Below are 27109 nucleotides of genomic sequence, written 5' to 3'. Positions count from 1 at the left end.
GATCACGCTATTCCCCCCCAGCTCGACTTCTGAACGAAGCGCTAGTTACCCCGCTTTACCCTGCAACGTTAGCCCCCGAGTCCCAGAGAACCCAGCCGCCTCGCTGACCTTTGGTAGAGGAACGAGTTGAGCAGCGTGAACAGCAGCAGGGGCAGCTGGGACAGCAAGGTCATCCAGTTGTTGAAGTAGTACTCTTTTTGGACAACCGCCGTGCCATTCCTCGACTGTGTGGTGTTCAGACGGCGTTGGAAATACTGGCAAACAAGGGGGGAAAAAAAGACACCCAACAAACTTTACAACGACCGCACGTTATCAAGCGACACATCGAGGGGCTAAAAGGCTTTAAAGTCTGTGGCGGCGTTCTCCTTGTTGTGCACCTGGCACCGTGTGCAGAAAAGTACAGCGGCGTAAATATAACAGAAAACCTGTAATCCACAAACCCGAGGGCCTGCTTTTGCACGGTTGGACACAATATGAGCATAATCAAATGTAATGATTATTATTATTATTATTATTATTATATTATATCTTGCTATGTAATCACTGATGTAATAAAACCAGTGCAGTGACTATGCACACCTACCAAGAGTCTAAGTTTGATGGTGATTACAAGATGCCACAACGGCTTAACATACCATCAACCCAGACTGCGTGACATGAGGGGGTGCACAAAATACCGCTCGGCTAATTCGGCTGCTGCACCTAAATCCACGTATGATCCCGGCTGATCCCCTCAAAAGTGATCTGCGTGGGCTCAGGTCCAGCATGTGATTCTCGGAGAAGGTTTCAGAGGCCGGGGCTAGAGACTCATAGCTGATGTTGCTATGATCGGCTTTGGTTAGCGAGAGAGGTCGGACTACTACCGCCTCGTTGACAATTATGTGACTTCGGTGCAGCTTAAAAAAAAGGTGAATTCATATGGGCTAGTGATGTCCAGGCTCCCTAGAAAAGACTAGGGGGTGTCGCGGGTTAAAAAGACTACTGTTTTTGTACAATAAATGGTGGCCTGTGTTCTTTACCATTGAGGCCGTCATGAAGAAGTTCCATGGCAGCAGCGTCCCGAGGCCCAGAATGAAGAAAATGATGCCCACCAGGCAGCCCCTGCAGATGGGAAAATTAGCTGGATTATAAATGGGATGTCGCGGTGCTTCGTGAGCTGGTACACTGATGGCGAGAGAGATGACCGGAACAATGTTGGCAAACTGGCTTCCTCCAATGTCTACAAATAATGCCGTCTTGTCAAAAAGAGCCTTTCGTTTATGTGTAAAATGTCCAGATTCTGGAAAAAGGGCAATTCTGTCAATGACTGCTAGAAGTTAAAGGGAAGCAATCACGGCGTTCGACGTGTTCTCTGTATATGAGATACACGATAATGAAAGGTGCTATATACATAAATGTATTATCATCATCTCTGTATATCTATGGCGTGGGGATGACGCTCCTTTAAGCAGCCATAAACCTGAGCAGCCCCTCTGTGTCTCTGAAAAGCCACTGAAATTCTGCAGGAAATGTCCGCCGCCGAGCTAGAGATGAAGAGAGATGGTTAAAAAACGTGACTGTTTCCCCTTTTAAGGTCTAGAAACAGGAAGGAGAACTAGGTCAGACAAGACTAGAATGCTAGTTCAGCTCCATTAAACAGTTTGCATGATCCCTGCCCCCCCAAATAGATTTCAACATAACTAGTTTCGGTTGGTAAAATCAGAACCACGAGAAACCATGATGAAACTGTGCTCGAGAGCAGCAAGTGAGCCATGAGGAGGGAGAGAGGGGGAGAGAGAGACAGACAGACAGACAGACAGACAGACAAGACAGACAGTAAATGCTGACTCACCGGTCCTGCGGTACATGCGTTCGGCCCTTCATCCTGATATAAGAGCTTCTGGTAATACTGTGAAAGCAACAGCAGACGGGAGAGGTCAGCTGCATCTCTGGGCTGCAGGAGCAGTGAGTGCATAATTTCCCTTCCAGTAAGTCTCCCAACCCGGTCCGCCCCCACCCATGTCAGTGTGAGGGAGTCCCTTGCATTCTGGACAGGGGTCGCAATGGGGCCGTGCCACAGTGCCTGCCAAGGAACACAACATGCAAGCAAACTGGTGCGATGTGAGGACTGAGGATGGGGAGTACAACAACACCACTTCCCAACAGCCATCACTCACAGTCAAGAGAGCTACACTGGATCGGAGCTACTGTGTAATGGCCTGCCTCTGCAGAACGACCGGGACTCCTGTCCTACCTAAAACGGCCATGGGCGGTCAAAATGACCGCCGGTTTTTAAACTCTATATTCTGTCAAGATAAATACCCAAATTGGGATGTTAACGCGCCGCATATGTTAGCGTGTCCGTTAAGAAACTAACTGACACCAAAAATTAACATTTTAAACAACTTCAACGCTATTTTTCAAACCATTTAAAATGGCCGCCGTCCAACGCCTGTAAACACCGCAGCGCCCCGGTGGTAGTCATGCTGCGTCTGCAACCACGCATGTTGGATATAATCACACGCCTAGTTTAGACTATTTCTCTCCACTGGGGGGCGCTGGGGCGCTGGCGTGTTTCCGGGACAGAGCAACGAACTTCGACGCGACCAACACGCGTCACAGTCACATGACGCGCACATTACGAGCCGTCTTTTTGACCGCTCGCGGTCGTTTTACAACTTTTTCTGCAATTGATCCAAAACTAATTTGGATGCAAATATGTGCAATTTTAGGCGCATTCGGGTAGCGGCAGGTCTGTACCCCCCCCCCCCACACACACACACACACGCAAAGTTATTAAACTTCCGAAAATCCAAAACCGTCAGAATGGCGGCCTTGGTCTCCGTTGAAGTCGCCCTGCAGTGTCTGGATTATTCAACACACAGACACACACACACACACACACACACACACACACACACACACACACACACACACACACACACACACACACACACACACACACACACACACACACACACGGAGGTGCAGCTCCCTAAGAGCATTAAACGGGGCTGGATGTGACTGGCATGGACGGATTAATGCCCGGGCCCCAGGGGCCCCGCCCTTCTGGGGGCCCCCAAGATTAGCGAAATGACGTCATCTGAAATCCCCCTAGCGATTACCCCTTCTATAAATAATCACTACAAGCGGTAATGTCGATTACCAGGGTTTATATAAGACATGATTTCACCAGAAGTCTCAATCATGGTTAGCGATGTCCCCTGCGGTGCGGGCGACACGGGTTCGCTTCCCGGCCGCGGCACTTCCTGTGGTTGCGTTGTCCCCCGAATTCGCTACAATATTTTTTTTTCCAATTGTATGCCAAAAATATTCCTGTATTATTGCAAGTATGGATTCATTAGCACCAATGTACAACTGAATGTTATAGGCTACACATACAAACAAAAAAAGAAATCATTAGGGTGATTCAAGGGTGATATTTCGTGATAATAACCGGCTCCCTGTACATTATCCCTTACATACTCAATGCATTCTGGGAGGTAACGTTAACGTGACGTTTGCGCGCCTTAGCAGTTAGTGCTGGTGACGGGTGACATAATAATAACAATAATAACGGTTAGTGGCGTCGCCTTGCGGTGCAGTACACCCCGTATCGAATCCCGCACCGGGCAAGAAAATACCCGGTTACATTGGTGGCAGCGGTGGGATCCGGAAGTGTGCAGATCCTCAGAAGTCTCTTCGGAGCGCGGGAAGAACAAAGCGCGAGGGCGCGCTTCCGGGGAGGGTGACGACTGTAAACTACTAATAAGACACGTTAGCCCCCTAGATAACGGGTCTGACCCTTTAGCCGAGCGGTTAGTGACGTCGCCTTGTGGTGCAGCACACCCCGTATCGAATCCCGCACCGGGCAAGAAAATAACCGGTTACATAATAATGTAGCGTTTTGTAGGTCCTTTAATAATATCACATGCGTTGCGTTGTTTCCGGTGATTACTGTAAGTCACACGACTAATCAAAACTGCGTGGTGAAATTGCATTCAGACTCTCTGGTGTTGTTATAGGGGGGCCTCGTGAATTATTGTGCCCCGGGCCCCAGATTGGTTTAATCCGTCCCTGGTGACAGGGGAAACCTTGCGTTGTCGGTTGTGCAGCCGGATGAGACAAACGGGGCGCAAAATCCACTTCGTATGCACCGGGGGAGCAGGCCGGATGAGGACGGGGGAGGGGGGGGCCGGCACGTTCTCACTTGTCCTGCTGGAAGTCCGCCACGGCACTTCAAGCCTCATCGCTGTCCCGACACGCATCACGTCAGTGAGCGGTCATTGGGTTTGTACGGCTCGGAGGCGGTCGGGCACAGTCAAGAGATCTGGCTTCTGTCCACTGGCGCTGTTGTTCCTGCAGCTGGGTTTCAGGTTTCCACAACCCCCCTCCCCTCCCCTCCCGGTCTGAGAAAATGATTCGGGTTTTAGTGTTTGGTCGCCAAGTTGCTGCGCAGCAACCTGCCATCAGAACCAAACAGACAACTGCACGCGCGCGCACAAAAACCGACGCGCACACGGCGGAGGCTTTCTCGGGGCGCGGGGCTGTGGACCGTCCGGGCCCGACTCGGCAGACAAACAGCTTATTTGTCCGTCACAGTGACAAATAATCCTGTAGCGAATTCGGGGGGCAGCCACAGGAACTGCCGCGGCCGGGACGCGAACCCGTATCTCCCGAACCGCGGGAAACATCGCTGACCGCTCGACTAAAGGGTCCGACTCGTTAGCCCTACTTCTCCATGCACGTTACAATACATTTCCGGTTCTGTCAGCATCCTGCCACGCTGTTCGGAATCTCCTTCAATTCACAGATCGCCGCGCGAGAGCGAGCGTCCTCCGTCGTCGCGTAAAGGAAACTACAAGCGAGTTTTCCCACCGGGGAGGCTTGTCGGTTTGGGTTCGTTGTGGAGGCTTGTCGGCTTGGGTTCGTACTGGAGGCTTGTCGGTTTGGGTTCGTTGTGGAGGCTTGTCGGCTTGGGTTCGTTGTGGAGGCTTGTCGGCTTGGGTTCGTTGTCGAGGCTTGTCGGCTTGGGTTCGTTGTGGAGGCTTGTCGGGTTTGTTGTGGAGGCTTGTCGGCCTGGGTTCGTTGTGGAGGCTTGTCGGCTTGGGTTCGTTGTCGAGGCTTGTCGGCCTGGGTTCGTTGTGGAGGCTTGTCGGGTTTGTTGTGGAGGCTTGTCGGCTTGGGTTCGTTGTGGAGGCTTGTCGGGTTTGTTGTGGAGGCTTGTCGGCCTGGGTTCGTTGTGGAGGCTTGTCGGCTTGGGTTCCTTGTGGAGGCTTGTCGGCTTGGGTTCGTACTGGAGGCTTGTCGGTTTGGGTTCTGTAATGATCTGTGCCCTCTGGCTATGTTAACTTATAACATTAATGAAGCAAGGACGACTTCTCTCGTGCTGGGTGTTTATTCACCGACCGGATTCCCACTGACGTTGTTACGTACATCACGTGACTTTGTTGTGGCGCTACGGAAAGCCGTAAGGGACATTAGCAAATCAAATATTACTAGCAAATATTACATCTCCCTTTTTCTGAAAAGTGCTGCTTTCTCTGCAGAGATACAGACCACGTTGAGCACGTTTATAAGCGAATACAATCTTAATAAGAAAGAATATGAAAGTGGAACTCTTATATAACTGGACTGCAACAAAGTAGTGTAAAACATTTCCTTCACTGTCTAAATGTGACACCGTAATAACATTTCATCTTTTTTTCCATTTCATTACTGGTAACTGCAAACAGCAGGTAGGTACACAAGGTAAGTGAACGCTGTAAATATTTCTTTTCAAAACATAGCAGGTATAGTACAGGTTGGTGTAAAATTCTCTTTTTTTAACATTCATAAGTCAAGGATTTGTCTTGGTTTGATCGTGCGACCTGACCTCGTGGTGTAACCAGGCTGTGTGTCTGGTTGTCGCTGATTGTTTGTGTCTGAAGGTTCAGCATGCTCTTGCTGATGGGCTTGTGTGTTGTTGTTAGCGCTGGTAACAGTCTGCTGTGAAGTGTGTGTGTGCGTAGTGTGAGTGTTCACTCTGCTTTGTCGCAGGTGTTGACGGTTGCGTTGGTAGATCTGACCTTCTTTGGTTTGGATGTGGTAGCTCCTCTCTGTGTTCGCTGGTCTTTCCACAGTTGCAGGTCTCCAGGATCCATCCTCCTGCCGGAAGCGGATTGGTGTGCCTGCGGGCAGGTGGGGCAGAGGTTTGGCTGTTCGGTTGTAGTATGCCTGCTGGCGCTGTTGACATACCTCTCTCCTTTTGTGAACATCCTCCTGACTGGCGATCTGTGGCTGCAGGTGTTTTGCTGTTGATGGGAGAATGGACCGCAGCCTCCGACTCATCAGTAGCTGTGCCGGTGATTTCAGGTTGTCCACCGGTGTGTTGCGATACTCCAGTAAGCTCATGTAGGGGTCTTTGTTCTCAGCTTTGGCTTTGTCCAGGATGCGTTTGGCCGTCTGGACAGTCTTCTCGGAGAGGCCGTTGCTCTGTGGGTAGTGGGGGCTTGTGGTGGTGTGTGAGAAACCCCATGTCTGTGAGAAGTTGCGGAACTCACCAGAGCTGTAGCACGGACCGTTGTCGCTGATGATAGTCTCGGGGATTCCGTGTCGAGCCATTGCTGCTTTCAGCTTCATGATGACGGCAGATGAGGTGCAGCTGTAAAGTCTTTCTAGCTCGAAGAATCTGGAGTAGTAGTCCACAGTGACTATGAAGTCCTGTGAGTTCCATGTGAATAGGTCTGTGCCTATCACTTGCCACGGCCGCTCGGGTATGGCGTGTGACATCATTGGTTCCTTTGCATTTGCGCTGCGCCGTTCTTGGCATATGCTGCAGTCTGCTACCGCATCCTCGATCTGTTTCCCCATGCCAGGCCAGAACAGTAAGTCTCTTGCTCGGCATTTGCTTTTTTCCACGCCAAGGTGGCTGGCATGGATGCGCTGTATCATGTCCTTGCGAAGCTTTTGGGGGACAATGATTCTCTCACCTTTGAACAGGATACCGTCCATTTCTGAGATTTCTGCTCTGTGGTTCCAGTATTCCTGGATGCTGGGCGGGCACTTTTTCTTTGTGTCTGGCCAGCCAGTGAGTGTGGCTCGTCTGAGTGCGGTGAGCTGTGGATCTTGCGCTGTTTCCTGCTTGATTTCTGTGAGTCTTGTGTCGCTCACAGGGATGTTGCTGAGGACTGTGTGCACTTGGGCCTCCATCCCTTCCTGTAGGTCACTGTCGTGGTGTTCTATTGACTTGCGTGACAGTGTGTCGGCCACCGGTATGTCCTTACCGGGGCGGTGGATGATTTGGATGTCGTATTTTTGGAGCGCCAGGATCATCCGTTGCAGCCGGGGTGGTGCTGCTGCCAGTGGCTTTTTTAGTATTGCCTCCAGAGGCTTGTGGTCTGACTCCACAATCACTTTTCGTCCATACATGTACTCGTGGAACCTCTTGCAGCCGAAGACCACAGCGTAGAGCTCCTTCTCTATCTGTGCGTAGTTTTCTTCAGTGCTGTTGAGTGACTTGGACGCATAGGCAATTGGTTTGCCATCTTGGAGCATGACAGCCCCAAGGCCACTTTTGGATGCATCCACTTGGAGTCGCAGCTCTTTCTGCGGGTCGAAATATGAGAGTACTGGACCTGGGTGCTGTGTAATGAGATTCTTCATCTCTTGGAACGCCTTGTCGTGGACTGCATCCCACACAAACTCACTGTCCTGTTTCAGAAGCTGTCTGAGGGGTGAGTTTATCTGTGAGAGGTGTGGAGCAAATCTGGCGAGGTAGTTGATCATGCCGAGGACTGTCTCCAGCTCTGCTTTGTTCTGTGGGGGTTGCATGTCCTTGACCGCCTTCACCTTGTGTGGGTCTGGTTTGATGCCTTCGTGTGAGAGCGTGTGGCCGAAGTAGCGTACCTCAGACACGCATATGTGACACTTGTCGGGGTTGAGCCTCACCCCTCGCTCCCTTGTGCGCTTCAGCATCGCTCTGAGACGCTGGTCATGTTCCTCTTTAGTCTTGCCGAACACCAGTATGTCGTCCACTATGGCCGTCACACCGTCCAATCCTTCATATGTTTCTTCCACGCGTCTCTGGAACTCGTCTTGAGCGGACACGATTCCGAATGGCAGTCTGAGGAAACGATACCTGCCAAACACTGTGTTAAATGTCGTCAACATTGAGGATTCAGTGCTCAGTTTGATGGCCCAATAGCCTGACCGCGCGTCTAACACGCTAAAGTACTCAGCTCCAGCGAGCTTTGTGGTGGCGTCCTCCAGCGTGGGGAGGGGGTAGTGAGGTCGTTGTATCACTTTGTTAAGAGCTCTGGGGTCTAAACACACTCTAAGTTTGCCTGTCTTTGGCTTCTCAACAATGACGAGTGCGTTCACCCATTCTGTGGGTTCTGTTACCTTACAGATTATGCCGCCTTTCTCCATGCTGTCAAGCTCGTCCCTCAGTTTGCTGCGTAGGGCGATGGGGATTCTGCGTGGCGGGCAGACGACCGGCGTTGCATCTGGTGTGACGCGGAAGGTGCACTCGCCTGGGAACTCTCCTATTCCCTGGAAAACATCTGCATACTCATCCATTATGCTCTGTGATGTGACATTGTTTTCCTCGCTCACAGCCATCACTATTTTTACCAAGTTTAGGTCACGGCATGTTTTCATTGCCATGACTGGTGGGGCGTTTGTGTCAATGACGTAAAAGTCCAGCATCATTGCATTGTCTCTGTACTTACATTTGAGTTTGCATGTGCCTTTCACGCTCAGCGCGCCTCCTCCATATTCAGTGAGTCTGTGTATTGCTGGTTTCAGTGTCACATTTTTGAACAGCGCCTGGAACAGGTTGGTGGGAATAGTATTGGCCTGTGCCCCAGTGTCTAGTTTAAACTTTACCTTCTGTGGAGGTGTGCCAATTCCAACCTCTACGTAAGCCTGCTCGTTGCTTTTTCCGTTGTTCTCTATTGAGATGCGGTCTATGTACAGCTCTGTCTGTTCTCCCACAGCGGTGCTCTCCACTGTAATGTTGTCGAAGTACAGTTCTTCCTGCTCTCTGTCAGTGGTGTACTCTTCTGGGTTCTCTCCGACGGCATGTACTGTGCCGCGGTAGTACTTTGTCTGTCCCTGGGAGCTAGACTTGCATACTTTAGCAAAATGATTGAGCTTCTTGCATTTAATGCATTGTTTACCCATAGCTGGGCAAGTGGCTTTAGCGCCGTGTAGCCCTCCACAATAGCTACACGCCCTAGCGGCGGTGCTAACGTTACCCTCCCTTTGTCTGAAGTTAGCGTTAGCTGCTTTGGGTGCGTTCGGTTTGTAAGTCTTTCTGCCTATTGCGTGCAACGTTTCATGTGTGCTGCCCTGGCCCATAGACTTTAGCTGTTGCTTTGCTAGCTCGTGTGAGCGGGCTACATCTATGGCCTTTTCTAGCGTTAGCTCAGCTCCCTGGCTAAGTAGCTTTTCTCTCACTCTGGGTGAGTTGGTGGCAAACACGATGCGGTCCCTGACCATCTCGTCGGCATTTGGGTAGCCACAGTCTTTGACTAGGAGCTTTAGCTCAGTTACAAATCGTTCGAAGGATTCACTCTCTCCCTGCATCTTTTCATGAAATTTATATCTGGCATAAATCGGGTTTGCTTTGGGGGTGATGTACTCAGTGTACTTATCGTAGTACGTTTCTAGCTTCTTGGCTTGTTCTCCGCTGAGTGTCCAAGTGTTGTGCACATCGCGCCCTTTTTCCCCTATCCAGAGCAGGAGGTAGCTGCATTTCTCCTCTTCGTTCTTCCCGCGCAGGGGGCCCTTGAACATTAGCTCCGTTGTTTGCCGAAATCGTCTCCATGCTTCAGGTAAGTTCGCCGATTCCCAGTCCATCCGTGGAGCTGGAACGCCGTACGAATCCATATTGGGTATTTAAACTCCGCTACTCTGACACCATGTAATGATCTGTGCCCTCTGGCTATGTTAACTTATAACATTAATGAAGCAAGGACGACTTCTCTCGTGCTGGGTGTTTATTCACCGACCGGATTCCCACTGACGTTGTTACGTACATCACGTGACTTTGTTGTGGCGCTACGGAAAGCCGTAAGGGACATTAGCAAATCAAATATTACTAGCAAATATTACAGGTTCGTTGTGGAGGCTTGTCGGCTTGGGTTCGTTGTGGAGGCTTGTCGGCTTGGGTTCGTACTGGAGGCTTGACGGTTTGGGTTCGTTGTGGAGGCTTGTCGGTTTGGGTTCGTTGTGGAGGCTTGTCGGCTTGGGTTCGTTGTGGAGGCTTGTCGGCCTGGGTTCGTTGTGGAGGCTTGTCGGCCTGGGTTCGTTGTGGAGGCTTGTCGGCCTGGGTTCGTTGTGGAGGCTTGTCGGGTTCGTTGTGGAGGCTTGTCGGCTTGGGTTCGTTGTGGAGGCTTGTCGGCTTGGGTTCGTTGTGGAGGCTTGTCGGCTTGGGTTCCTTGTGGAGGCTTGTCGGCTTGGGTTCCTTGTGGAGGCTTGTCGGCTTGGGCTCGTTGCACCTCCCTGTAACTGCCCCAGGCAGCGCCTCGTCCAAGTTCACGTCCTCGCCGCTCGGCAGACCCGCCCGGTCAGATGTCAGTAATTACACAGCAACCTGAAAACGTGTTTTGAGCAGCCGAGCGTGGCCGATGATGCGAGGTGGGGGTAAACACCAAGACGAGGCTCACGTCATAGTTACAGGCCGTTAAATGACCGAGTCTGTCGTAATCCTGGGTTGAACTCCATCAGCTGAATGGCTGCATTTTTTTAAAGCCCTCGCAGCTCCTGCCCAAGTCATAGGAAAGCATCGGGAGGTGCGCCAAGTGGTTAGTCTCCCAAGGCGCAGGACTCCATGCCACCTTCACGAGCAAGCGAGACAACAAAGAAGGGCACCAGCCTCCCTCCCTCCCTGTGCTGTGCAGAGAACCGAGGTTCAGACGAAGCCCCGCAGCGCTGCCGTCAGCTCTCATTCGGGTCTGGCGTCGGGGAGCGACCATGCGGATGTAGCCCGAGACTCTCAAGGACTGGGTCAGGTGAGGGTTTTTGGATCCATGTGCCAAACGTAGTGTAACCGGTTATTTTGTTGCCCGGTACGGGATTCGATACGGGGTGTACTGCACCACAAGGCGACGCCACTACCCGCTCGGCTAAAGGGTCAGACCCGTTAGCTAGGGACTAACGTGTCCTATTAGTAGTTTACACTAGTCACCCTCTCCCGGAAGCGCGCCTTCGCGCTTTGCTATTCCCGCGCTCCGAAGAGACCCCTGAGGATCTGCACACTTCCGGATCCCGCCGCTGCCACCAATGTAACCGAGGGTTTGCAGATGTCGCCTATACGGTATGAAACTATAAAATAACAAATACGGAGGTTCCGCTTTCACGCGAGGACCACTTTATTGGGATTCTTCCCCCCAACAGAACTCCACAGCAACGACACCGCGTACAGCACTTCCGCTCTCTCTTCAGCCTTCAAAATAAGAGCTCAAGGCATATACTGTGGCAACAGCTTATAACAGGAACTTAAAATCAGTGAGAGGCAAGTCCAGAAAAATAGGTTAGAGTAGTGTAAAGTAGTTCCTGTTAACAGTCTTTCCCCCGTTGGGTCCGACTTGGAAAAGTCCTCTGATAAGGTCTCATCAGTCACGTTAGGATGAAACTCTTACTGCTTTATAGAAAGAAAGAAAAAACTATAGCAACAGACACCCCCCCCCACCCCCGCCGCCTTTTTCTCCCCAGATGATCTGGCCAATTACCCCACCCTTCCGAGCCACCCCGGTCGCTGCTCCACCGCCTCTGCCGATCCGGGGGGGGGAGGCTGCAGACTCCCACATGCCTCCTCCCATACACGTGGAGTCACCAGCCGCTTCTTTTCACCTGACAGCGAAGAGTTTCACCAGGGGGAGGCAACGCGTGGGAGAATCACGCTACCCCCCCACCCCCACCCCCGAGTGGGCGCCCCGACCACCCAGAGGAGGCGCTAGTGCAGCGACCAGGACACATACTCACATCCAGCTTCCCACCCACGGGCCAATTGTGTCTGTGGGGACGCCCAACCAAGCTGGAGGTAACACGGGGGATTCAAACCGGCGATCCCCGTGTTGGTAGGCAAGGGAATAGACCGCCACGCCACCCGGACGCCCCACAACAGCCACCTTTTTATGACTGCTCGAAGAAAAACATAATCCAGTAAATAATACAACTCGGGTGGACTTCTTGGACACCTGTCTTATTTCTCCTCTAAAAGTCCCCCAAGTCCCCGCTGGACTGCTGAATTCTTTGCAAGTGGAGCTGGGAGAGTCAAAAGCTGCACATCTTACGAAATCCCACAACTCCTTTTGATTCTTTACTACCGCAATTTGCAATACGCATCACACAAAAAACGAAACAAAACAAAATAATACAACGTCGACTTCTGCCTCAGCGTAAAGCGGCTGTCTGCAGGGTTCTGAACAAAACGTCCAAACCCAAGCTTCCCATCAGAACAAGGACACCACCTCCCACAGCTTGCCATGCACACGTTTCCTCCAGCCTGCCGCCTTCTCATGGCTTTTCATGCCCACTGTCACAGACACACTGTATGGGGTTTGCTGGAAGAGGGGGCCTCGGTGCCGAGAGTGCAGATTATGGCCTCCCTCACCACAGACACATGCACAACTGACTTTGTTAAGGCTTCTTAACCAAAGCCTCCCGGTTCGGGCAAGATCCTTATGGTAACGTCCAGCCCCCTGCTTTATTTGCTATGTAAACTAACACATAGCGAGGGATCGTACTCGGCCTGCTCCTTATCGCCGACACACAGAGACCTCCAGATAGCCATCTTACACAGTGCCAGCTCTAGACAAAGATCCACGACGCACGAAGCAAGAAACTCTGAACTGAAGTCCCGTACAGAGCCGGCCGTGGAGCCAGAGCACAAACGCAAAGGAATAGAAATAAAAGAACAACGTCACAAGCAATTCGCCGAGATCCAGTGAAAGGCCGGGGACTAAGGCCGGGACAGTTATTGCAACTTCCAGTCGAGGTAATGGGACGCCTCACCGGCTGTACCGGCCTCAGCGCCTTGTCCTATCTGAAACGGGACAGGGTGGTCCTGATTATGGAAATAAGCCGATGCGACGTTTGCTTTGAGAATGCTGATGGAGAAGTAAAGAAGGAGTTACGTTGTGTCTTTGTGGGTTTAGAGAAAGCATGTGACAGGGTGCCGAGAGAGGAGGTGTGGATGACAGGGTGCCGAGAGCGGAGGTGTGGTGTTGTATGAGGAAGTCGCGAGTTGCAGAGAAGTATGTAGGAGTGGTGCAGGATACGTATGAGGGCAGTGTGACAGTGGTGAGGTGTGTGGTTGGAATGACAGATGGGTTCAAGGTGGAGGTGGGATTACATCAAGGATCGGCTCTGAGCCCTTTCTTGTTTGCAATGGTGATGGACAGGTTGACGGACGAGATCAGGCAGGAGTCTCCGCGGACGATGATGTTCGCAGATGATATTGTGATCTGTAGCGAGAGTAGGGTGCAGGTGGAGGAGAGCCTGGAGAGGTGGAGGTATGCACTGGAGAGAAGAGGAATCAAAGTCAGTAGGAGCAAGACAGAATACCTATGCATTAAGGTGTAGAGGTGACAAAGGTGGATGAGTTTAAATACTTGGGGTCAACTGTTCAAAGTAATGGGGAGTGCGGACGAAAGGTGGTGCGTCAGTCTATTCCGTTGGCTACCAACACGGGGATCGCCGGTTCAAATCCCTGTGTTACCTCCAGCTTGGTCGGGTGTCCCTACAGACACAATTGGTTGTGTCTGCGGGTGGGAAGCTGGGTGTGGGTGTGTGTCCTGGTTGCTGCACTAGCGCCTCCTCTGGTCGGTCAGAGCGCCTGTTTGCGGGGGGAGGGGAACAGCACAATCCTCCCACGCGCCATATCCCCCTGGTGAAACTCCTCGCTGTCAGGTGAAAAGAAGCGGCTGGTGACTCCACATGTATTGGAGGAGGCATGTGGTAGTCTGCAGCCCTCCCCGGATCAGCGACCGGGACGGCTCGGTGGGGTAACGGCCAAATTCAATTGGGGAGCAAAAGGGGGAAAATAAAAAGAGTGTGGAAGAGAGGTGAAGGAGAGAGTGCAGGCAGGGTGGAGTGGGTGGAGGAGAGTGTCAGGAGTGATGTGTGACAGAAGGGTACCAGCAAGAGTTAAAGGGAAGGTTTACAAGATGGTTGTGAGACCAGCTATGTTGTATGGTTTGGAGACAGTGGCACTGATGAAAAGACAGGAGGTGGAGGTGGAGGTGGCAGAGATGAAGATGATAAGATTTTCACTGGGAGTGATGAAGAAGGACAGAACGAGTATATTAGAGGGACAGCTCAGTTTGGACGGTTTGGAGACAAAGCAAGAGAGACAAGATGGAGATGGCTTGGACATGTGTGGAGGAGAGATGCTGGGTATGTTGGGAGAAGGATGCTGAATATGGAGCTGCCAGGGAAGAGGAGAAGAGGAAGGACAAAGAGGAGGTTTACGGATGTGGTGAGGGAGGACATGCAGGTGGCTGGTGTGACAGAGGAAGATGCAGAGGACAGGAAGAGATGGAGACGGATGATCCGCTGTGGCGCCCCCTAACGGGAGCAGCTGAAAGCAGTAGCAGATCGTCACAACAATCACAGGGCATGTTACACAATAGACATCACAATATCTGCTACGCAAAAATGTGTAAGAATGCAAGTGATGCTCAGGACACTGAACTGGGGGAGTTTTAGGTAAGAGATTCTTGTGATCATTCCTTTAGACGATAAAGCTGTATTATAGTATATACTGAATGACTGCCCGGCCCTACTGCAATATGTAAAAATGTTGGGAGTTCATAAAACGGCAAAACTAACACATGCACCTGGTCTGTGCATCAATGTTTAATTTGCATATGCAGATAAAATAATGCATAAGTGTTTGTGTTAGCATAGCTAAACACGAGGGGGGGGGGGGGATACAACTACACTGCCAAAAACAAGTTGGTCTCTGCGGCCTCCTCCCCTCTGGTTATTTGGAGCTGCGGTGGGAGTGTGCTGGACTGGCATTCCAGTCAAAAATAGGCTGAGAACATGCGGCGCTACTCGCTTAACGTCCCGGAGACGAAGGACACAACATGGGTGAAGAGGGGGGGAAAGGTGGGAAGGCAGACTGCACCCAACACTCCCCCCGGGCCCAGAGACAAACCCAGACCGGACTTCTTGGCCAGACTGCCGGTTTAGAGGCCCGCGGTTCCCATCACACTTTCGACTAAGCAAGGATTTCGGTTTTCAGATGCGAGTCTCGGCCCATTTAGATTTAACTGACGGGACTCGACCTCTGTGTTCTGTTCATACGGGTGTTCTGCTAGAGCACAGCGGCTTGTTTTCCCCCAAAATATGGATTTTTTTTCGGAGCCCCGGATAACCGTTAAGAGTGAGCATGCATGACGGTCACTGTAGCGTACACACAAAAATAGTTCTCCCTCTCATGTTACACACACACACACACACACACACACAGCTGCAAAGTCTTGTGCGTCACATCTGAACGACACCAAAAACCCAGTAGCGGTTCGGTACCGGCTGTATCACCAGCGTCATCGTTAACATGATCTCTGTCTACAGTATGTTGTTGATAAGTCGCTTGCTTGTGCGTCACATCTGAAGGACACCAAAAACCCAGTAGCGGTTCGGTACCGGCTCGGTACCGGCTGTATCACCAGCGTCATTGTTAACATGATCTCTCTACAGTTTGTTGTTAATAAGTCGCTTGCTTGTGCGTCACATCTGAACGACACCAAAAACCCAGTAGCGGTTCGGTACCGGCTGTATCACCAGCGTCATCGTTAACATGCTCTCTGTCTACAGTTTGTTGTTGATAAGTCGCTTGCTTGTGCGTCACACCTGACGGACACCAAAAACCCAGTAGCGGTTCGGTACCGGCTCGGTACCGGCTGTATCACCAGCGTCATCGTTAACATGATCTCTGTCTACAGTATGTTGTTGATAAGTCACTTGCTTGTGCGTGACATCTGAAGGACACCAAAAACCCAGTAGCGGTTCGGTACCGGCTCGGTACCGGCTGTATCACCAGCGTCATCGTTAACGTGCTCTCTGTCTACAGTTTGTTGTTAATAAGTCGCTTGCTTGTGCGTCACATCTGAACGACACCAAAAACCCAGTAGCGGTTCGGTAACCGGCTGTATCACCAGCGTCATTGTTAACATGATCTCTGTCTACAGTTTGTTTTTGATAAGTCGCTTGCTTGTGCGTCACATCTGAACGACACCAAAAACCCAGCAGCGGTTCGGTACCGGCTCGGTACCGGCTGTATCACCAGCGTCATCGTTAACATGATCTTATTCTACAGTTTGTTGTTAATCAGTCGCTTGCTTGTGCGTCACATCTGAACGACACCAAAAACCCAGTAGCGGTTCGGTACCGGCTCGGTACCGGCTGTATCACCAGCGTCATCGTTAACGTGATCTCTGTCTACACTTTGTTGTTAATAAGTCGCTTGCTTGTGCGTCACATCTGAACGACACCAAAAACCCAGTAGCGGTTCGGTACCGGCTCGGTACCGGCTGTATCACCAGCGTCATCGTTAACATGATCTCTGTCTACAGTTTGTTGTTGATAAATCGCTGGCGGTTTGCAGACTCGTATCTAATCAGTTCCCTTCAGTCGGTGACAGATGGGCCTCCAGCACGCAAGTGTGACCCGGCCAGGCGGCGGCAGATGGCCGGGCCGGCGGCTGATCAGGGGCGCTTTTGTTATCTACAGTCGGCCTTTGTTCCTGCCCGTAACGGACCATGACGGGGCACCGGGCTCATTTCCGCAAACCGAGGGGGAGGGGGAGGGGAGGGGGGGTTCCGGTTACGATTATATCGTGACGCGCTGTGATCGGCAGCTGACTCACCTCGCCAGATTACCGGTCTTGCCCGAGGCCTAATCCGGAACGAGTCGGGTCCGGCAGATGGGCGGAGCCACGCTGCTTCATTAATCGACCAAAGCCTGGCCTGCGGGACGTGGCGGTGCTCAGCGTCCAACGTTTGACCCCGCCCACCGTTTCATTTGATTGGTTCAAGCGTCCAGGTTGGTGGGAGGGATTAAACGTCCGACGTTGACCCTGCTCCATTCCGCAGGCCACCGCCAGGTGCTGCCCCTCGCCCCCGGTCAGATGAACGCGCTTGGCTTATCGCCGTACGCGTGCGGCCCGCCGCGCGCGACAGAAATGTAAACTATGTAAAGCAACGACGCACACAATCGCCCCCATAACCCGCCAACTGAGCAGAAACTACCAAACGGGGCGTACCGGGGGGGACGGGGGGGCGCTCGATGTAGCACACCGCGCACACCTGCAGCCGCGACGCGGTCAGACTCCGACGGGGAAGACACGGGAGCGAAACGCGAGCGTGAATTAGCGCGACCAAATTAATGAGCGGCGCTGTTGAGGCGCGAGGCGACTCGCGGACAGGAGAGGCGCGAGAAGCCCCGCAAGAGGCGAATCGGGAGCAGCATCCTGCCGCATCACCCGGTTTACAGAGCAAGTAGCGCCGGGGCAGCGGGCAGCCCCCGCACCGCCCCGGCGCTGCTTGCTCTGTTCTTGGTGCGGGCAGCCCCCGCACCGCCCGCACCAAGAACAGAGCAAGTAGCACCGGGGCGGCGGGCAGCCCCCGCTGATGGAGCGCCGCACCGCCCGCACCAAGAACAGAGCAAGTAGCGCCGCGGCGGCGGGCAGCCCCCCCCCCCCCGCTGATGGAGCGCCGCACCGTCCGCACCAAGAACAGAGCAAGTAGCACCGCGGCGGCGGGCAGCCCCCGCTGATGGAGCGCCGCACCGTCCTCACCAAGAACAGAGCAAGTAGCACCGCGGCGGCGGGCAGCCCCCCCCCGCTGATGGAGCGCCGCACCGTCCGCACCAAGAACAGAGCAAGTAGCACCGCGGCGGCGGGCAGCCCCCCGCTGATGGAGCGCCGCACCGTCCTCACCAAGAACAGAGCAAGTAGCACCGCGGCGGCGGGCAGCCCCCGCTGATGGAGCGCGTCCGTCCTCTCGTCGGCGCGTTCCAAAAACGCCCGACGGCTTACCTCGAGGGGGTGCGGCGGGTGTCAGTCACTGCGTCTTCGCGCCGATCCCCGCGGCGAGCGGAGCCAACGTGGAGGGAGACGGCAGCGCGGACGGCATGGAGGCGCACGGACAAAATGTCTACGGGCTGCGTCGCGCCCCACACGTGGCGGGAAAGGCAGATTTGTCTTTTACCAATGGCCGCGGCTCAGCGTTGACGTTGCCTGACGTCATTTCCAATGAGGGTTTGCCGCTGGCGTTGTGCAGGCGCACGCGCACGCGCGCACACCTAAACACGCGCGCGCGCGCTTCATGCCCCTCTTCTGTAATTGGGTCAAACTGTTCGCCGTTTTTTTTTTTGGAGGGGGGTGGGGTTTCAGCGGGGATGCAGAATTTCACAGCCACCTGTCTCATACCCGGTAGAGGCCTCGGCTCTGTCCCTTCGTGGTTGTCGTTATTGTCGTTGCCACAGACGATGCACCGGCGGCGCCCCGCCGTCAGAGGCAGGTTTATTGGCCGTGTGCTGATGCGTATGAGGAATATGACTCCTAAACTAAACATGAAAACAAATCAGCACGAGAAAAAGAAAAAAAGGTGTTTTGAAAACTCACTGCACCACAGATGTCAGCTAATTAAGCACGTTGTTTGGCAACGGAACCGCCACGCGGTAGGTATTCCGTCCTGTGATCTGCGACCAATGACCATTTAATGATGTCTTTCTAAGGAGGTGGTTTTTACACGTAGACATCTGACCTTAAAAAAAAACAACAACTTGAGCTTAAAATGTTATTGCCTGGGAAATGTTAAGATGACCACGACTACCTGACAGTGACAATGTGACATTTTTAGATCCTATTTTATGTTGTTATAAACAGTCGATTTTAAAATACATATTAAGAAACAAACAAAAAAACTACAATCATCCAAAAAAAATTCCAGTCTTCCTCGCTGCAAAATCATCCAAAAGTTCATCAAAATGTGTTCGTCTGAGTTTGTCACTTTCCTTGCACAAAATGCTCAGTGTGGACAACCTTTCTTGAGACACTGTGGCCCTTAATTCGTGTTTAATTCTTTTGAGTCTTGAAAAAGACCTCTCTCCTGAGCAGTTAGTGACCATTAAGCTAAGAAAAAAATAGCCACAAGATTGCTTCCACATCAGGGAAGGCCAAGTGAATTGTTTCCTTGTGTATTGTGGTGACCCACATCTATATAACGAGAGACATTCACCTAAGAGGACGGTGTACCTTTAAGGGAAGAGGCGAGGGGTCAGATAATGCACTTCCGCTTCCGGTTGAGAGTTCAGTTCAGTGTCGTTGTCGAATGTATGACATGCTAAGCTGGAGCTAGTAAACTACCTCGACTACGTCTACTCTCACGTCTCCTGTCTCGTTGTTTTCTAACTCCACAGTATATAATTTGATGAAGGTCTGCATGAGACAGAGAGTGCTCTTCTGTAGGCCTCTGGCTTTGTCTCGCGTGCAAGTGAAAGTGCAAAAGTTCATCAGTAAGTTTCAGGTCAACGTCTTCTGGGTACGCTTCCATCAACAGTTCAACACCTTGCTGAAGTTCTTGCTTAGACGCTGTCATATTAGCAAGAAAGGAGAACATTTGTGCAACATCACTGTACTCTAGTTACAGTGGTTCTCAACCTTTTTGGGGTCCTGGACCCCCTGCGTATTTTTGATCTACCCTGAGGACCCCTCCACCTGATCTTGGGGGAGGGGGGTTGCAATTTGATAGAAACAGTAGAAACTGCATTTTAAATTGCATTATAGCATTTATTCACTCTTTGGGGCAAAAATAAGAGCTTTCAGTTGTAACTTAGATATAGTTAACAAAACAGAATTCTTATGCAGTAACTTTCAGATATGTGTAACAAAACAGAATATGTATTCAGTAACTTTCAGATATATGTAACAAAACAGAATATGTATTCAGTAACTTTCAGATATATACAACAAAACAGAATATGTATTCAGTAACTTTCAGATATATGCAACAAAACAATATGTATTCAGTAACTTTCAGATATATGTAACAAAACAGAATATGTTTTCAGTAACTTTCAGATGTATGTAACAAAACAGAATATGTATTCAGTAACTTTCAGATATATGTAACAAAACAGAATATGTATGCAGTAACTTTCAGATATATGCAACAAAACAGAATATGTATTCAGTAACTTTCAGATATATGCAACAAAACAGAATATGTATTCAGTAACTTTCAGATATATGTAACAACACAGAATATGTATTCAGTAACTTTCAGATATATGTAACAAAACAGAATATGTATTCAGTAACTTTCAGATATATGTAACAACACAGAATATGTATTCAGTAACTTTCAGATATATGTAACAACAGAATTTTTATGCAGTAACTTTTAACAATGCAAATGGGAGCGAGATCTCTTATTAAAATACAATAAATGACACTTGTGAAACAGATGTAATTAGAGAAAAAAGTCCCGTTACCCTTTATAGTTTAGGTAGATAAAGGTCTCAGTCACATTTGAGTAAAATAATCCTATTTCTATAAATGTCGTAGGATCTTTTTTTTAAAGATACTTTATTTTCACGGACCCCTTGCAATTACACGACGGACCACTAGGGGTCCGCGGACCCCCGGTTGAGAAACACTGCTCTAGTTCTAGTTCTTCTTCTTAAACGGGCTTCAAGTGCGTCTAGTATAGGGGGGTTTCCCTGCGACGTCATCGCAGAGATGCGTGCGCAACTAGGGGGCAGAAAGCCGCTACAGCGCAGAGATTTTAACCGAGAGAGAGCTCAGACACAGCAGAGAGGACGCGCAATAAACTGCACAAACCGCCAATAGTTGCTGAACCGCTTTGGGGAGCTCTCACAAGATTCTGAGATGCATAATCTTTTGGGAGCTCCTAAAACGGTTTGGTCCCCTGGCCGTGCACACCCCCAGTAATGTTTGTAAACAGGAAGCCCGTCTGTAGGCGTCACATTCGTGTGTGAGATGTGCGCGTGCATTTTTCCTCCCCTCTTTCTTTCGTATCTTCCTCTCTCTCTCTCTCTCTCTCTCTCTCTCTCTCCCTCTCTCTCTCTCTCTCTCTCTCTCTTCCTCTCTCTTCCTCTCTCTCTCTCTTCCTCTCTCTCTCTCTCTTCCTCTCTCTCTCTCTCTCTCTCTCTCTCTCTCTCTCTCTCTCTCTCTCTCTCTTCCTCTCTCTCTCTCTCTTCCTCTCTCTCTCTTCCTCTCTCTCTCTCTCTTCCTCTCTCTCTCTTCCTCTCTCTCTCTTCCTCTCTCTCTCTCTCTTCCTCTCTCTCTCTTCCTCTCTCTCTCTCTCTTCCTCTCTCTCTCTTCCTCTCTCTCTCTCTCTTCCTCTCTCTCTCTTCCTCTCTCTTCCTCTCTCTCTCTCTTCCTCTCTCTCTCTCTCTTCCTCTCTCTCTCTCTCTCTCTCTCTCTCTCTCTCTCTCTCTCTCTCTCTCTCTCTCTCTCTCTCTCTCTCTCTCTCTCTCTCTCTCTATCTATCTATCTCTCTCTCTCTCTTCCTCTCTCTCTCTCTGTTACTGTCAACGGACCCTTTGCTGGCCTTCTGATTGGTCTGCTAAACCCACCAACCGGAGGGCTCCTACCCATGGTTACCGTTGCTAACGTACTTGGGGTTAGACAAGCAAATCGAGTGGACAACCTCAGATGCGTTCCGATGTAAGTGACTCTGAGAGCGAAAACAGGAGGAACTGAGATTGAAGGGGAAACGGTTAAAAGGTGTGCGTGGGGTACCTGTAACAGCGACTCGCGATACCCAGAACGCATCCTGGAGTTGTTTTTACTCCTTTCATCAAACCCAGAACAAATACTGAGAGACGTCGCCACTGGATTCGGCTGTGTGGACGACCACACGGGCGGGTCAACCCTGCCACTGTCAGCAGAAATACCTACATATGTTCAAAGGTAAGAGAAAACAAGATGGTTTTCAGTATACTGACAATATTCTAAACGTTCCAGTAATGTTCGCTACCTATACTGAATAACGTTAAAAGCAAGCTGGTAACGTCGCCATTTCTGTCGCTAAGCTAGCTAACATCAACAAATAAGCGCTAGCCTACCAAGCCAGATAGAAACCAGTAGCACAGGTTGTTTGTTCCCTTCAAAATAAGCATCTTGTTGATGGCGCCCCCAAGCGGACAGTATCCTGATCCTGTGGCTGCAGCAGGAACAGCTGCCAGGCCGAGTCGAACAAGGTAAAGTAGGAACTGTTGTTTGCTAACGTCGGCTAAGCGACTTGCTGTCTGATGTAACTTAGTGTAAACTACTAATAAGACACGTTAGCCCCTAGCTAACGGGTCTGACCCTTTAGCCGAGCGGTTAGTGACGTCGCCTTGTGGGGCAGTACACCCCGTATCGAATCCCGCACCGGGCAAGAAAATAACCGGTTACATTGGCCTAACACAACCAGCAGGGAGCTAATGTTGATTAGTGTGTGTGTGCCAATCAGCTTCCTCCTGTAATTATGCCTTCTCCAATCAACTCTCAGCTCTCCATTTGAAATAGCACCAGTCCATGCTAGCTGGCAGTTGTTGTTTTCCTCCTTTACACTTGTGTGCTGTTTGTGAGAGAGGTTGTTTTTGTCCAAATCTTTGACCTCCCTGTTCCACTTCTGAGACCGGTGCCAGGTAAGATACGGGGGGGGGGGGGGGGGTCCCTTTACACGGCTTACCCGTAGGGTGAGTTCTCTGTCTAGGCACATCAGCTTAACGGTGGTGTCGCTGCCTGTATTTATGAAAGCTAATTGGAGTGAGGTTAGCTAGAGACGTTTGGTTTCTTTGTAAAGAGGCAGGTAGATGTTACAAGCTGAAGTTGGGGTGTTTGGTTTGTTCATTTTCGACACCACTCCTCTTGTTTTGACTGGTCTTGTAAATAATCTTCACTTTTTCTCCACAGTAAACGCCCAATTCACCGTAGTCCAACTTGCCTGTCTTTTATTGTCCTCCCAAGTGTGCTTATACGTCCCACTAGAAGAACCCCGCTACAATGTAGCGGTTTGGTGATCCACCCGTCTAAATCTCCCTCCTCTTCATCCTGCCAGCTAACCGCCTTCCCCCTGCCCCTAAACCCCCCCCCACTCCAACTCCCTCCCCCCAAATACTCAGAATCATCTGAAATGCCGAGAAAAGTGGTTTTTAGCCCTTTTTTTAGAAAAGCCGGTTTCAAGCCCAGGAGTGAGGTAGCTCAACACCAAGTCGGCCATGCTCTCCCCTGTGTGGTCTTTTAGCTCAAGCAAAGTTAAAAGTCTCTCACTTGATAAACCGTCCTCAGGTGACGCATATCTGATAACTAAAGTCAACTGACCAGTATGTGCAATGTCAGGGGTGGAATTTACTGACGAGCTGAAACATCCGGCCTTTTTCACGTCCGCCAGAGTTGCATCCTTAACTCCCCCCCCCCCCCGCCCCCATGAGTCAAATCATTTCCTCACATAGTTTTTGACAAATAAGGGATTTCCTGATCTGGAATTTTCCATAGCGGTTGATATGAGCCAGTAAAAATAGACCAGATTTTGCTACTACTTCTAAAAGGCTGAGATAATTGCTGTTATTTGGAGATCCAGATTGTTCATTGTCTCCTCTGAAAGGTAAGCCTCGTTCTGCAGGAGTGCACACTACAGCGATAATTGTGGAGTACAAAAATGTACTCCATATGCACTCCGTATGTACTCTGTAGTTTTCCACTTCTCTGTGTGTATGAAACTTCTCACTCACTGCAGACACACACATCAACTGTTATCATGCTTGCCTCCGATGGGGCCACATACCAACTGTTATCATGCTTGCCTCCCCGTTGCCACATCCCAGGAACTGCCTGGTACAGCAAAGACAGGTGCAACGGACCCACAGACACACACCGGACACAGGACATGATTAACGTAGATGTTTTCCTGCATTCCTTTGTAAGACAACACCTTGGTTAATGCAAGGAACATAGGGTATGACGCGACGGACTGCTCTATAAAAAACCACTACCTCCAACTCAAGTTAGAGCATATCCTCACAGACTGACTTCTGTGACTATATGACTCTCCATCTGCAGATGCATTAAAGATTCCCTGTTTGCTCCAATATTTGTCCGATGATTGTCCTTCCCAGAGGTTGCTGGGGCAAGGGCCCATTAAAAGGATAAGAAAAATCCACAACATAGTGAGCAGAGCAGCAGTACTGACAGCATGTCAGTACTGCTGCTCTGCTTTTATTTGTTCCCCCGGCTCTGAAGATAACGCGTGTCCTCTCTTCCGTGTTAGGTAGGTCAACATGGCATTCCTGTGCTTCTCTGAGTTTGGATAAGATAGGAGTTTTGCCAATCGCCAAACCCTGCAGAAGCTAAAGCTGTAGCAGAATATGCAAGGTTTGGAAAGAGTTTACACACAAAGCCATAAATCCGGCCTTTGGGGGGGGGAATAATAATAATAATAATAAACTTTATTTGTATTGTACCTTTCATACATAAAATGCAGCTCAAAGTGCTTTACATTAAAAACAGGGGAAACGATAAAACTCAACAACAATACAGATAAAATCAGTTAAAAATCATAAAACACAGACCTAGGCAAAAAGCATAAAACACTGCAAGAAATAAAAGCACAGTACAAGATAAAAAAACAAGAATAAAAAGAAATTTAAAGTGGAATTAATTAAAAGCAAGAGCATCAAAATCAGTCTTGAGCTGACTCTTAACACTATGGACGTTGCTTCTCTTATTTGTTGGGGGAGTCTATTCCAAGCCATCGGTGCACAAAAACAAAATGCTGCTTCGCCATACTTTTCTAGATCATTCTAGGGACCGTGAGCAGACCGGCACCAGAGGCTCTAAGAGAGCGGCTCGGAACATCATCAGATAACCAGTCAGATAGGTATGAGGGTGCTAAACCATGTAGAGCTTTAAACACAAGTAAAATATTTTAAAATCAATCCTCAGTGCTACAGGAAGCCAGGGTAAAGACGCTAAAACTGGGGTCATGTGATCTCTCATCCTGGTTTTTGTTACGACCCTTGCTGCCGTGTTCTGTACTAGTTGCAGCCACTACACAAGCTCGGCTATATGTTTCCCCATTGACTTGTGTTGAATGAAAAGGAGCTTTTGTGTAAAGCCTGGTCTGTTTTTTGTAGACTCTCTTGGAATTTGAAAATGGTCCACAGCGATGCTGAACTTGAGAGGGATCCCTCTCGACCCAATAGGATGCTTCCTCGTGTGATGATTCTGTCCACAAACCAACGTCTGTTACAGTAGATCTGTTTGGCATCATCTATATCTGCATCTGGAATACCTTGGACTTGGCCTATCTTACCAGGTGTGAGCTGAGAAGTCTGACTATCCACATTATTTTCTTGTGGCTCTTTACCCTCTCCCTTTCTTTTCTTGTGGCTCTTTACCCACATTATTTTCTTGTGGCTCTTTACCGTCTCCCTTATTTTCTTGTGGCTTTTTACCCTCTCCAAGTGACCCTTGAATTAGTCTGATATTTTCATCTTTAGCTGGCATCATGGCTGCTTCCTCGTAATCAGCTTGCTGTTCCACGTCCTGCATCACCGTTTCTGTTTTTGGGAGGTTTTCCTCTGGCTGGATGTCAGTAGTTGGATAGCGCCACCATACTGATCTCCTTGTGTCAGTATCAATATATCTGCTTCACCGCTGGCACTTGTTGCTTCTGTCAGTGGCTGGTGCAAGAAAGCAGTGATTGGTCTTAACTTCTTTACCATGTCATTTTCAAGTCTCTTGCGCTTGCTAGCACCACTTTCAAATCTTTTACTCGTGCTCAGATTAGAATCTGAAAATTAAAAGTAAAATTAATCTTCAACAGCTATTAGAAAGGAAAACATGAAGGGATGCTCTCACAAAATGAGGTCCACTTCAGTGAAGAATTTTTTTTTTTAATTTACTTTTTTCTGTATGATATTTTGGGCAACTTTTCTTAAAGAAGTGTTCCTTATTGACAATTATATTGCAAAATCTGAATCAAAGCTGCTTCCAAAAACCGTTTACAAAACGAGCATGCTTTTCCCTGTCGTTAGCAGAGACGCTATAAATAAGCGTAGTTTTATTACTAACCTGACTGAAAACGGCAACATCCTTTGCAGATACTTGCACAGCTGTGTTTTCAACTTATCCATCTCGCTGCTTTCCTGGAAGGGCGAAATCAAAGCAGAAATCAATGCTAGTGTCGAGATATCGGCTTAAGACAGTATTATTCTGAAATGGAATGCAAGGAAACTAACTGAAGGCCCGTGTGCCTGACTGACCTTGATTGCCCAGCTTCACGCACCTGTTCCCTTCTCATCCAAAGGAGTTGAATCAAGTGCAACTGGACTTGGTATATATCCGTGAAGACGTTTCGCCTCTCATCCAAGAGGCTTCCTCAGTTCGTGCCTTTCTGACTAGACCAAGCTAGCTTGACCAAGACTAGACCAAGTTTAAGTCATCCTGTATTCCTCCTACTTCTTTAAATATGTGTTCACCACAGCCATTTCCATCATTTTCACAATACTGCGCAATTCAACTCACATGGCCTGTATACTTTATAGAATTCGGACAAGGCAAATAAGATTATATCTATTTTACTATGGAGTAGATCATAATGAATAAGCTCTGAGACGTAGACTGAGGAGGTGTCGCATAGGTTAATACCTTAAAGCCTGCTGTAGACAATGGTACTTGAACTACCATCGGTGATTGAGACGATGCTGGTAATTGTTGACAAATCCAACAATTGGTAAAGTGTCTTTATGCGTGCTCAATAATCCAGGTAAGAAAGTCAAAGGAAGTTGTATCAGTTCATCTGGACACAACGTTTATCAAGAGAAACATTTCATCACTCATCTAAGTGACCTCTTCTGCCTAAACTGACTGCAGGTATCCCCACCCCTCTAAAAAATACGACCGAAAAATGCCTTGCTAGCCCTTGGTTAACGGGTCGGGCCTTTTAGTTGACCGGTTAGCGCAGTCACCCGTGGTCCAGGCTACCTGGGTTTGATTCCCTGCAGCAGCGGCGGGCTGGCTGCCCCCTGAATTCACTACATTGGACATCGGCGGACATCACTGCTTCCGGTGTGGGAAGATGGTGGCGCAAACTCACATTTGCGGCGGCCTCACCCA

At 49.8% G+C, this 27109-nt stretch overlaps 2 protein-coding genes and 1 long non-coding RNA gene across 4 annotated transcripts in view; 1 reads left to right on the top strand and 2 right to left on the bottom strand.

Annotated features, from left to right (window-relative positions):
- Positions 1 to 27109, bottom strand: part of LOC130130775 (equilibrative nucleoside transporter 2-like) — a 331770-nt gene that overhangs the window by 20273 nt on the left and 284388 nt on the right. The window contains exons 1-4 of one of the 2 annotated variants that reach the window (XM_056300591.1): positions 18014 to 18305; positions 1832 to 1888; positions 1020 to 1101; positions 109 to 254 (exon numbers count right to left, since the gene is read on the bottom strand). In XM_056300591.1, the coding sequence (XP_056156566.1) occupies positions 109 to 254; positions 1020 to 1101; positions 1832 to 1863 (260 nt within the window). In that variant the 5' untranslated portion in view covers positions 1864 to 1888; positions 18014 to 18305. Of the gene's footprint in view, positions 1 to 108; positions 255 to 1019; positions 1103 to 1831; positions 1889 to 18013; positions 18306 to 27109 lie in introns of those variants that run through there. The other variant, XM_056300592.1, reaches the window with a different exon arrangement.
- The window catches only part of rela (v-rel avian reticuloendotheliosis viral oncogene homolog A), a 238703-nt gene that overhangs the window by 71913 nt on the left and 139681 nt on the right, over positions 1 to 27109 (bottom strand). The window lies entirely within an intron of this gene.
- LOC130130788 (uncharacterized) overlaps positions 21517 to 27109 on the top strand; it is a 30063-nt gene continuing 24470 nt past the window's right edge. Inside the window, exon 1 of the long non-coding RNA XR_008812186.1 lies at positions 21517 to 21916. This is a non-coding gene — a long non-coding RNA (uncharacterized LOC130130788). The remainder of the gene's footprint in view (positions 21917 to 27109) is intronic.

The sequence above is a fragment of the Lampris incognitus genome, chromosome 20, assembly GCF_029633865.1.
Source record: "Lampris incognitus isolate fLamInc1 chromosome 20, fLamInc1.hap2, whole genome shotgun sequence".
Classification (NCBI taxonomy): domain Eukaryota; kingdom Metazoa; phylum Chordata; class Actinopteri; order Lampriformes; family Lampridae; genus Lampris; species Lampris incognitus.
Note: the sequence above shows the minus strand (reverse complement) of the source record. Positions and strands in the feature narration are given on the sequence as shown.